At 55.5% G+C, this 12,065-nt stretch overlaps 1 protein-coding gene across 5 annotated transcripts in view; it reads right to left on the bottom strand.

Moving 5' to 3' along the window:
- The window catches only part of RGS12 (regulator of G protein signaling 12), a 109,973-nt gene that overhangs the window by 78,807 nt on the left and 19,101 nt on the right, over positions 1 to 12,065 (bottom strand). For 4 of the 5 annotated variants that reach the window (XR_004819911.1, XM_035726099.1, XM_035726101.1 and 1 more), the window contains exon 2: positions 7,687 to 9,661. Coding sequence is in view for 4 of the 5 variants with exons in the window: in XM_035726099.1 (XP_035581992.1) it covers positions 7,687 to 9,567 (1,881 nt within the window). In the remaining variant the exon portion in view is untranslated. Of the gene's footprint in view, positions 1 to 7,686; positions 9,662 to 10,014; positions 10,598 to 12,065 lie in introns of those variants that run through there. The other variant, XM_035726100.1, reaches the window with a different exon arrangement.

The raw sequence follows: 12,065 nt of genomic DNA, 5'->3' as shown, positions 1-12,065 counted from the left end.
CAGTCTGGGTGCTCATGCTAGTGGCAAGGGGCTGTCGGGAAACTGAGGCATGGGACCTGGACCCACAGTCTCCCAGTCTTGGACTTGGGAGATTAAATTATGGGGGAACAGGCAGGGTAAACTCAGGAGAGATATACCTCCTCAGGGTAAGTCCTCACATTTCAGAGGTGAGGCTGGCACTCGTCTGGGAGAACGTGTCAAGCCTCCGCTCCCAGAGACATTTATCTACACTGCAAAGGGTAGGAAGGAAAACCCAGGGTTCTCCCTTCTGTCTCCAAGGAACCCTGCTTAAAGAGCCAGGGTTTCTCTCCCTCTCAGGAGGAGGAGGCTACAACATGTGTACAAGCTCCCTGATTCCTATTTTTGGGGCTCTTCACCTCCAGTGCAACCCTGGTGCGCATAGGGTGACACCTGACGTGGCTGTCACTGCAAGGGCCCGGGGTCAAGGACTGAGCACCGGGAACAGTGTGCTTCTTATAGTTCAGTAATCCAATCTGTCCCTGCTCCAGAGACCTGGCGTAACTCATCAATACAAACAAATACAAATGCTAAAAACTCAACATGTGGCCATTACCTGCAAAGATGGACAAGCACTGCTATGGACCAGCCGTTCCACTCTGGAGAGACCCAGAGAAATCCCTTCACGTGTACAGCCAGAGACAGAGATGGGTGCAGGGTGCCCACAAGAGCAGCACTCGCCATTCTTTCAACGGCTCGGGGGGGGGGTAAGTGTGTGAAAGAGAGTGTGTGTGAGTGAGAGAGTGTGTGAGTGTTATGTGTGTGAGTGTGTGAGAGTTGTGTGTGAATGTATGTGTGTATGTGTTGAGTGTGAGTGCGTGAAAGTTGTGTGTGTGTAAGAGTGTGTGAGTGTATGTGTGTGAGTATATGCATGTGTGAGTGTGTGAAAGGTGTGTGCGTTTATGTGTGTAAGAGTGTGTGGGGTGTGAGTGTGTGAGTGGGTGTGAGTGTATGTGTGTGTTGAGGGTGAGAGTGTGAATGTGTGTGTGTGTGAGTTGTGAGTGAGGTGTGTGTGAGTATATGCATGTGAGTGTGTGAAAGGTGTGTGTGTGATAGTGTGAGTGTGCGTGAGTATATGCGTGTGTCTGTGAGTGTATGTGTGAGAGTGTGTGTTGTGTGAGTCAATGTGTGTGAGACAGTGTGAGTGTGTGAGAGTGTCAGGGTGAGTGTGAGTGTGTGTGAGCGTGTGAGAGTGTGTGCGCGTGTCTCTGTGAGAGTGTGTGCTTGAGTGTGAAAGAGTGTGTTTGAGAGTGAGTGTGAGGGAGTATGTGTGAGTGTGTTGTGTATGTGTGTGAGTTTGTGAGAGTGTGTGTTGTGTGTATGAGCGTGAGTGTGAGAGGAGATTGTGTGATTGTGAGTGCATGAGTGAATGTGTGCGTGTATGTGTGAGTGTGAGGATGTGAGAGTATGTGAGAATGTGAGTGTGTGAGTTGAGTGTGAGTGATCGTGTGTATGTATGTGTATGAGTGTGTTGTGAGTGTGTAAGAATATAAGCGAGTGTGTTGAGTGTGAGTGTGAGTGTATGAGCGAGTGTGTGTATGTGTGAGTGTGGTGTGTGTTGAGTGTGAGTGTGTGTGAGAGCGTGTGTTGTATGAGTGTGCGAGTGTGGGTGTGGCGTGTGTGTATGGGTGTGTGAGAGTGCGTGCGTGCGTGCATGTGGTGGTGCAGTCACAGTGAAGGTGAATGAGCGGCAGCTGCAGACTACGGCGGGGAAATCAGGGCAACGACCCGGGCCGACGAGTAAGGCAGCCGCGGCGGCTGTCCCAGGGCCGTCCCCACGAAGCCGAGAGAGCAGCAGCAGGACAGAACACATTCTCGTCCGGGCCGCCACGGCTCCTGACGCCGGCAGCAACCCGAGGGCCGCTGAGCTCTCTACTCCTGCCGCGCCCGGAAGCCACGGAAAACCCCAGCAGGACAGTAAGCCGTGGCGCTGTGGCTCTGTCCCTCTGCTCCGCTGCCTCCACCAGCTCCCGGGCCCCGGCCCTGCGTTCCCACAGGGCACAGAGCCCCCAGAGCCGCGGAGGCTTCCCGCGCACCGCCCCCCCCCCCCCGGGTGACGGCCCAGCCCCGGCCCCCACCTGCCCGCCCCGGCCCTGAGTCGTCGTTGGCCTCCCTTCCTTGCGATTCGGGGCAGAGAGTGACGCCACGCTGCTCGGCATCGTTTCCACACGGTAATGAGCAAAGCCACTCTTTGCAGAGGGACTTAAACCACGGGGCCTTCGCCCTGGTCTTTTTAGTTTTGTCCAGATTTTTTTTTACGATCTATTTTAAAACTTCCTGACATTGTACTGGAAGACCGCACAGAGCTGTTTGTTGGACGCAGTACTCTGCCAGCGCCGCGGGTGACGAGCCGCTCACTGGCTGTGCCACAGAGACCCGGCCGATGGCTTCCGGGGCCGTGCCTCACTTTGTTCTTATTAAAAGAATTCAAAAAAATAATTTTTTTTTCTCTGAAGGGATTTTTAGCAAGTAAAAGATGTTCCTGTTCCCATAATAAAAACTCGAAGTACAACAAGATAAAAACTAAAATGTCCCGGACCGTCCTCAGGTCTCCCTTACCCCCCACCCCCAGCCACAGTAACTACGAGTTGGGGGGTGTTTCCTTTGCATTTGTGCTATATAGTTACATATAAACATCTGTACACTTTAAAACATACCGGTTTATTTGAGGGGTGTTGAAATCTTTACACAAAAATGGGATTATATTAAATATGGGTATTTTTGTGTGCCTCAGGGAGCTTTCCATACAGGGGGTGCCCGACCCCTGGGAGGCAGAGACCGCCCTACCCACTCTCCCCGCTGCCTCCGCTATGGGACTGTGCGCACGCGCACAGCCGGGGGACTAACGGGCAACCCCTGCAGCCTCCCTGCAGCGGGGGCCACCCTGTGACCCGCCTGACCTGCCTGGCACAGCAGACACAGCAGCACGGCTGGGGCCGGGACTCCACCGCCCGCTGGACCGTGGGCGTGACGCTATCTTGTCCTTCACGGTCAAGTGCAGGCCTCAGGTGGAGGAGGGCAACAGAGGACCCCGGACCTCGTGAGGGGTGGCCTCCACGCCAGCCGGCCGGGGAAGCCGTACTCTCCGGGGCTTAGGCCACTCGTCCCGTCCACTGTGACTGCACTGAAACCCACACCGCCTTTAAATGCGTGCACTAGTCTACGGTATTGTTTTTTTCAGCACTTTTTCATCTTATTCATTCAATCAAAATGGTATTTATTAGGTGCCCACCAACACTGCCAGTTTGGACGTGACTCACTCCTGAAAGTCTGTCCTGCAGACTGGTAAAGTGTCCCTGGGGCACCCGTCCTCAAACAGTGGGGTCTCAGGATGCGTGGACCCCCTTACAAACTACTGAGGACCCCAAAGAGCTTTTGTCTCTGTAGGTTCCGTGTATTGATATGTTCATATTAAAAACTAAACTGAGAAATTTAAAAATATTTATTAATTCGTTTCAAAATAGCAACAATAAATCCCTTAGATGGTATCATAATGAACATATTTTCATTTAAAAATTTTCCAAAATCCATTATGTGCCAAGTTTAAGAATGTGGATTTTGCTACTTAACCAGATATTTTAATTAATATTATTCTTAGAATATCCATTGTCAAAGAAGCAGAATGAAATATTCTTGATTCAAATTAAACGTAATGGAATCATTTTTGATGCTACAGACAGCATTTCAAGGTCTTGGGTTTTTCTCTTTCACATTAGTCATAGGCTCCCTTCTGTATCTACGGCTACAGACACCAGCAAAAGAAAAGCAAACAAAGCAGGCAATCACCCGCGTAGGCTCCGCTTAGGCTCCGACTCTGACTCCGAGGAACTCCCCACTCCTCCGGCCCCCCCAGGCCCCCCAGGCCCCCCCAGATTAGGACATTCAGTGCACCCAGGCTGGCGCTCGGCTGTTAGCAGGACTGGGAGCAGCCTTCTCCATGGCTTGCTGGCCTCCAGGCTTCCACGCGAGCGGGGCTCCCCCAGGCCAGGGTCTGGACTGAGCCTGGGCAGGAGGGGATGGAGGAGGCAGCGACAAAAGCACAGGCTGAGGCGGGCAGGGAAGAGACGGGGCTGTGAAGGGCACTCCTGGCAGTGGGCTTCTTCCTGCGCACCCGGGGCCAGGAGGCTGCGTGCAGGAGCACGCGAGCCGCTAACTCGACAGGAGCAGAGCGTGGGGGCCGTTGGAAGCGCCTAGAGACCAGGAAAGGCCATCTTGGGGCGGGGGGAGCGTGTCCCTCCCCAGGCAGCCCCCAGGGAGGAGGAGCCACGAGGCCGTCCAGTCCCGCAGTGGCTCCGGTTTCTGCAGTCACCAGGGGAACGGCGAGACCCTGTGGCACGGGCCGCCTGGCCTTGGGGAGCGGCCTCTGAGCGCCCCGCCTCTCCCCTACTGGCCCCTGCCCCGCTCCTGCTGCGGGGCCTGCCCCAGGGTCCCCGAGGGCTCTCCCTCCTAGCAGCTCGCCACCTCTGGCCTCTGCAGCACTTCTCCACACTCCCCTGCTCAGATCCTGGTGTTTTCTGTCTCCGAGCTGAAGCCCCGCTGACACAGCCTGATTCCGTGCAAAGCAAGGCACGGAAGCCACTGCTACAGCAAAGAACAGAATAACCTGGGGCCTCCGCTGCACCCCCTCGCCTTTCCCATTGCCTCCTCCTCCTCTCCCCGTTTCCAACCACTGCCCTCATCCCTCCTGGCCTGCCCTCCTCATCCCGACAAGCCTCCAGGAGGGACACCAGGAGACCAGCTCACAACCTCCGGAGGCAAGGGAGGCTGTGGGATTAGGCAGAGCTAACAAACAGGAGAAACCACGGAGCAAAGTAAAGAGTAACTGATAACTTTCAAGAGATTACAGTGAGAACCATTCACGGCTACTTATTTTTAGATGACCAAAGGAACAACGGGCCGTACAGACTAGTCTAACGGAGGAGGCCAGACAGGCCCCGGTGCGGTCTGAGTCTCAGCACTTACTTGCACTCGAACATGGGCAAGTCTTCCAATGCATATAAACCTGACTTTCCTTGTCAGTAAAATGAAAATAAAGATGCCCAGCCCGACGAGCTCACAGACTCCATACCCGTGTCCGCAGTACACTGAGCGCCTTTCTGCTATCTCCCAACACGAGAGACAGCCCGACTCCACTGCTCTGTTGCAGCCTAAGTCCTAACAGCCAGGTCCTCCATCTCACTACACTTATGTTCAAGCCTGAGATCCTCACAAACAGTCACTGATCTCTGACAAAGGAGCAAAAAGGCAACACAAGGGAGCAGAGAGGGCGTCTTACACAGATGGTGCTGGAGCCACGGGACGGCCCTATGCCGAAAAATAAATCTAACCATACACCGTCCACCCTTCACAGAAATCAACAAGTGGATCATACACCTAAATGTGAAAGAAAAAACTAGAAAACTTGAATATGACACAGGGGAAAAGCTAGATGACCCGGGGCTTGGTGAGGCCTTTTCAGATACAACACCGAAGGCTCGGTCCATGAGAGAGAGAACCTGTCGGCTTGACTTCATTGCAACTAAAACGTTCTGCTCTGGGTAAGACCACATCAGGACAGTAAGACCAGGGGCGCCTGGGTGGCTCAGTTGGTTAAGCGTCTGCCTTCGGCTCAGGTTATGATCCCAGGGTCCTGGGATCGAGCCCCACATCAGGCTCCCTGCTCAGCGGGGAGCCTGCTTCTCCCTCTCCCACTCCACTGCTTGTTCCCTCTCTCAATGTCTCTCTCTCTCTGGCAAATAAATAAATGAAATCTTAAAAAAAGAGAGAGAGAGAGAGAGAGAGAGTAAGACAAGCCACAGACTGCAAGCATATGACAGGGAAGCCTATGAAAGGTGCTCAAATTCACAGTCACGGGGAAATGCAAATTCAAACGAGGCACACCTGTGAGCGCGGCCAAACCCGGGACCCCGACACCAGCACGGGCTGGAGAGGATGCGGAGCCTCGGGAGCGCCCGTCCGCGGTGGTGGGATCGCAGAAGACGGTTTGTCAGTTTCTTCCAAAACTGACCATTTACCATCTGAGGCAGCGATGAAGCTGCTTGGCATTTACCCGCAGGAGCTGAAAACTCACATCCACACAAAAACCTGCGCACAGGTGTTAACAGCATCTTTATTCATAACTCCCCAAACTCAGAAGTAACTGATACGTCCTTAGCAGGTGATGGATAAATAAACTGCGGTCCCCCCAGACGGTGGACTGTTCTTCGGCACTGACCAGAAACGAGCCCGTCCTTACCAGCAGTGCCATTATCCACTTCCACACCAGCAGGAGAGACGCGTTTGTTGGATATGTGCTCAAAGGGACGGTGAATTTTCCCATCTCAGGTAACACTAGCCACGTTCCGGGCCTTCCCTCCGCCGCCCGCCCCAGCTGACAGGGGCACGGGGTGGGGAGGCTCAGGTGCGAGGCGCTGCCCACACCACAGCCGGCCCCGTGCGGGTGGACGGGAAGGAGAGGGGCAGGGGCCGCCGGCCCAAGATCCCAGGCCACGTGCGGCTCAGGCGAGGGACAAGAGAAGGGGTGTCATGATGGCGGCAGTGGTTTAGGAACTGAGCTGAAAACCCACAGGATGACAACTGTTTATAAAGACAAAAATCTACCTTAGACCCATCAAAATGTGACCGTGGCCACTGGGGGAAGGAGAGCCAGGGGGTCTGTCCTCCCTCCATCATGAAGTGTCCTCTAATGCAGTGCACAGTGAAAACTACTGTGCTGGGAAGGGTACAGGCGTGAACAGAGTATTCGTCGGGCAGCCCCCCAGCTCTCCTGCGCCCCCGACCCTGCCCTTGCCAGCCGGCAGCCTTCAGACGATTGTGTTGTGAGACTCTCAGCTGTGGAGACCAAAAACGTGAACACATACACAGAAAAGGTATTTAAAATCATGAAAGTCCCCTGAGGAAAGCCCCGTGGAAACAACCAGAGCCAGGCGCCACTCCACCTCTCAGCGGGTCATTCACACGGCGGCTCAGCTGTGCCCCCAGCGCCACTGGCCACCACCCCTGCTGAGCCAGGCCCTGCACACTGACACCCACCCTCGTGCTCCAAACTGAGCTCCTGGGGGGAAGGCAAAGGCCCCAAAGGGACACAGATGGACGTAGGACGTTCAGGGTGCTGCGCCAAGCGTGGCCCCCGCCGTTTGATGCACACCTGCGGCAAGCAAGGAGTGCGAGCCACCAGCCCACTGCTGAGGTCGGCTGGTATTTTTTCCTCAGCAGGATTTTCCAGACGAAGGAAACAGAGAAGGATCCACACCCTGGGAAGCTCCCTGTCCTCAAGTCAACCGTCTCTGTGCTTCAGGAATTTTCTTTCCTCAAAAGGGCGTGCTGAAACGGGCTCCGAAGGGGCCCAGGGACAGGGCCCTCCCAGGCACCCGCAGCGTGAAAGGGCAGGACGAGGGAGGAGGGCCTGGACCCGGCGGTGAGAAATGACGTCCCTTCCCCCATCACCTGCCCCGCCCGGACGTCCTGCCCAGGACCCAAGAGGGTGGGCAGCGCGCAGAGCCTACAGCACATAAGCAAAAGACATCCCGTGCTGGCCGACAGAGGCCCCAGCGCAGCAGGGGGAAGCCAGGCCTGGACACTTGTCAACTAACATGCATCATCCCATCAGGGATCGACTGAGCTACAATATCAAGCTCATTTTTCCTGAACCACACCTAACAGGCTTACCTTCTTGTCTTCCTTAGTCTTTCTAACTTGTCGATGGGGACCGAAAATGTTTTGCATCCCAAAAGCCTTCCTGGACCAGTCCCTCCTCTGGGTGCTCAGCGGGGGCTGCACCAGGCTGCCCCCCACCCTGTAGCGGTCGGCGGGGATCTTGCTCATGGGAGGGGGCAGCGTGCCACAGTTGACACTGGACCACCCATCGGTGGAGTCCGTGTACGACTCCTGATCGCTGGCATGTCCGCACTGCCACTCCTGCAGGACGTGGACCGGAAGCCACCGCTGGCCAAAACCCCCACCGTGGCCGGCAGCGCCCCTCTTGGATGGAGGGACCGAGCTCCGCAAGGAGGCTGCGGGAACCTCCGCGTGAGCAGCGGGTCCCAAGTGCTTACTGAGGTCCCGGCACCTGTCAGCCTGCGGAGCGGCCTCGAACGGGGGCCCCCCCTCGGCGTCATGGCAGAAGGCCCCGTTCCAGGGGGCGGCCCAGGGCTGGGAGCCCCTCCCACCCGCACCCTCCCAGCCACCGTTGCTGGGGCCGTGCCTGCTCGAGCTGGCACCCAGGTCAACCACAAGCACTCGGCTGCTTCTCTCCTCCTGGTGGAAATTCCCAATGCCACTGTCACTGTTGCTGCTGGTGCTGGTGTTCTGGTGGGCGTCTGCATCTCCGTCCACAAAGGCCCGGGCCCGCACCCCCTCGATCAGCTCGCCCATGTCTCTGTAGAGCACGGAGATGAACTGGAGCACAGGGAGAGAGGACACCGGGAACTCAAGACAGCCGTTGGTGTCGGGGTCGGCCGTGCACTCAAACCCAAACCGCCGAGCGATGCCTTGATGGATTTTGTGGTTGAACAAGTCTGGGTCCACCATGAACACGTGGCAGGAAGTCCGCAAGGCACCCTCCTCCTCGTGCGCCAGGCTCCCATCATCACTGCTCTGCATGGTCACAAGCCCAAAGAGCCTCCTGTCATCCGGGCACACAGCACTGAAGGCCAGCTTCTCGGCCGGGTACTCGGCCAGAATGGCGGCCTGGTCGGTGCACAGCTGCACGCGGTCGTGCAGGACCCGCATGGTCACCAGGGAGTGGATTTTCTGCTCGGCCCGCAAGCGCCGCAGGCAGCCACGGATGGCCTGCAAGCTGTCCGACTCTAGGTTGCAGCTTGTGGAAGGAAGTTCGATGGAACCTAAGTAGCCTACGACCATGGCAACGTTCAAAATACTTGCATCTAATGCAAAATCTTCATGATTCTCGGGTCCGATACTGAAAACGGAATCATCATGAATAACTTTTGGTATTTCCTCCTTAGAGAGCAGGCTGGGATTCGGATGACTTACACTTTCACGTCCAAGGTCAAATCGCGCAGCGGCTGACTCTGAAAGGGATCTTTGTTTCAATTTCAAGGGCTCTGAAGTGCTTGCACGAAGACTAGGATTTTCAAAAATCATACTGAAAATCCCACCGGACCGCACCTCTTCAACCACTCTCTCTGCCCTGCTGATACCAGAGGCCTTGGAATCAAGCTTGGGCTTCAACCAGCCCTTTCCTTCATAAAATCCAACCTCTTCGTCACTGGAACAGGACTCCACATGGCCCACACCTTCACCGATCACCATGTGCAGGACGCCAGAACACTTCCCAATCAATTTCACCACATCCTCGTGGGACGCTTTCTTCACATTGATTTCGTTGACAGCGAGTATCTGATCGCCAGCACGGAGGCCCACGAAATCTGCGGGGCTCCCTCTCATGACACAGCTGAGCACACAAGGCGCCTGGCCAGAAAGGGTGAATCCGTACCCTGCTCTTCCTCTGGCCACCTCCACACTCCTCATGCGAGGGGGCGCCGGCCCGTGAAGCGGACGCTCCACTGCGTCCCCTGCTCTATACATCCCGATGAGCTCGCAAGACCACGGGCATCGTTCTTTACTCCAGGGGATCCATCGTTCATGGAAGGCTGGACGCTACCGTACTTCTTGAAATGCCCTGAGGAAGAAAATAAACAGCTTGTTACTAAAGATCCCATATTTCTATTGCTTACGCATAGTACCTGAACATAAGAAAAGAACTCATCCCAAAAACCATGACAGAAAGAGTCTCTGGTTACCACGGAAATGTCCCAGTGAAGCAGTATCTACATACAGTCCACCTAAGTCAGGCTAAGAAATCTCCCTCCAGACTAGACCGTGTTTCCCAGAATTGACACCCTTTCCAACACTGACATGAGGCTAAGCCTCCCTTAGGTTTGAGAAATCCAGGACTGTCGCAGGACCTGGACCGTTTCGCCAGCCTTCCTCTTCCCGTCTAGGCGGACAGGGAAGACCCCTCGAGACCCTTACCATTCAAAGTGTGGTCCGAGGACCAGCAGCCCAGCAGCATCCGGGAACAGCCGTGACACGGGCTCTCAGGCTCCCCAGCAGACCCAGCACATCAAAGTCTGCACTTGAACCCGAGGGGCAGAAGCAGAAGCAGGGCTAGCTATGGGCTTGGGTAGAAAGGTGCCTATTTGGTCACAAACGCCTCCTTCACAAGCAGCTCTCCATCAGGGAAGAGTCAGCTTATGTCCTCTCATATTCCACCGCCCTCCTTCGATTGATGTCTTCTGAACAAGGTACCATGTTGGGAAAACGCATGAGTCTAAAACCGCCTCAGTCAACTACAGAGGCCATCGGATAGAACAGATAAAACCACCAAAGAGAGCAAAGGAATATGATCCTTAATTGTTCCAGGGGATGACTTCATCATTAAAAGGACTGGTTGTCAGCAAACCTGTGTCAGGGTCCCAAGACCACCCCGGGGTCGATGACTCACTAGGAGGATGCACGGGGCGCAGCACATAGTCGTGCTCATGGCCGGGATTCATCCCAGTGAACCCATACAGAGCAAAATCAGCGAAGGGAAAAGGTACGGGGTGGGGGAATGGGGGGGACGAAGTCCAGAGGAAGCAGGGGCCAGTTTCCAGCACCCTCTCCCGGGGAGTCAGGTGGGACACGCTCTGTTCCCGGCAGCGCGTCGTGACAACACGTGTGGGGTCTTGTCTGCTGGGGAAGCTCGTTAGAGACGCGGAGCAGGGCTCTCGCTGGGGCTGGTCCCGCAGGCCCCTCTCCCTGGCTCGGCCCAAACCGCAGACCCCCAGGAGGAATGGGTGTCGTCACCGAGCACAGCGTTGGCCCGGACGGGGGAGGCGCAGCTGAGGAGCCGGGAACGCTCCTGATGGCCAGGACCGGACACCTGTGCTGCGCGGGCCTCTCGGAGGGCGGCTCGGGCCCGCGGTGGAGCTCCTGCTGCACAAAGCTCTTCAAAGATCACTTTAAAAAACAATACAGTAAATCATGTTATGGACCCAAAATATTATAGAGATCATGTTTTTTAAGGAGTGTATGTTTTTTAAGTAATTGTTTTAAGCTGTTAGGAGAAATTCTTCATTTTGGGAAAGGCTTGCGGTCACAGAAGCATAATTCCAAGTACTGCATAGCCACACACGAGAGAAGGAACTGGAGGGACTGAAGGGTGTGCTCCGGGCTGAACCCACCGGCAGACGCAGGGGCACAGAGGACATGGTACGCAGGGTGTGGGTTTGATAAGATCATCCCTATTGCAAGGGTGATGAAAGAACAATTTATTTCTAAACTACCGTACTATTTAATACTTATGTGGTGATACATGAATCATTTAAGTATTATGACTGGACATTTAACTACTTGATATTCATCATTAAAAACGTGTATATTAAAGTTGGCCAGGAATAGTGTTTGTGGGTCTCCTCACTGGGGCTCTTCCAGGCTGAATGGTATTCCCCCACCAAATATGCCTCACCCTCCCCCACCAGGGAGCTGGGAAGTAGCCTCACACGGCCAGAGACCTCGCGGCCATGGTCAGCTGCAGGCTCCTGACACAGGAGGTTATCCTGGATGATCCGAGGAGGCCCAGGCCACTGGCAGAAGGGCCAGAGTCACAGAGAAGCAGAGATCAGAGCGGCAGGCTGCGAAGGTAGAGGAAGGGCCACAGAGCTCACGAACAGGGCCCCTCTAGAAGCCAGAAACGGTGAAGAAACAGACCATCCCCTGGGGCCTCCAGAAGGAATGTCCCTGCAACACCGTGACTGTAGCAGGTGAGACTGACTTTGGCCTTGCCACCCCCAGAGCTGAGAGGGAATAGAGTTGGGTTGTTCTAAGCCTCTAGGTTTGTGGTGATGGCCTCCGCAGCCACAGAAACTCATGCCAGGGGAATCGCCCTACTGGGGGGAGGGGGCACACAGGTGCAGGAAACAGCACAAAGGGGCTGCCGCTGCGCCGGCCCTTGCTGGCCATCACTGTGAACCCTCCCAGGACAGAGGTCGGCGAGGCCCTGTGGCGCTCCTCCAGTGACAGAAGACCACCTGGCTGTCTCC

The sequence above is a fragment of the Zalophus californianus genome, chromosome 2 (genome assembly GCF_009762305.2).
Source record: "Zalophus californianus isolate mZalCal1 chromosome 2, mZalCal1.pri.v2, whole genome shotgun sequence".
NCBI lineage: Eukaryota > Metazoa > Chordata > Mammalia > Carnivora > Otariidae > Zalophus > Zalophus californianus.
This window is presented reverse-complemented; position numbering and strand designations above follow the sequence as displayed.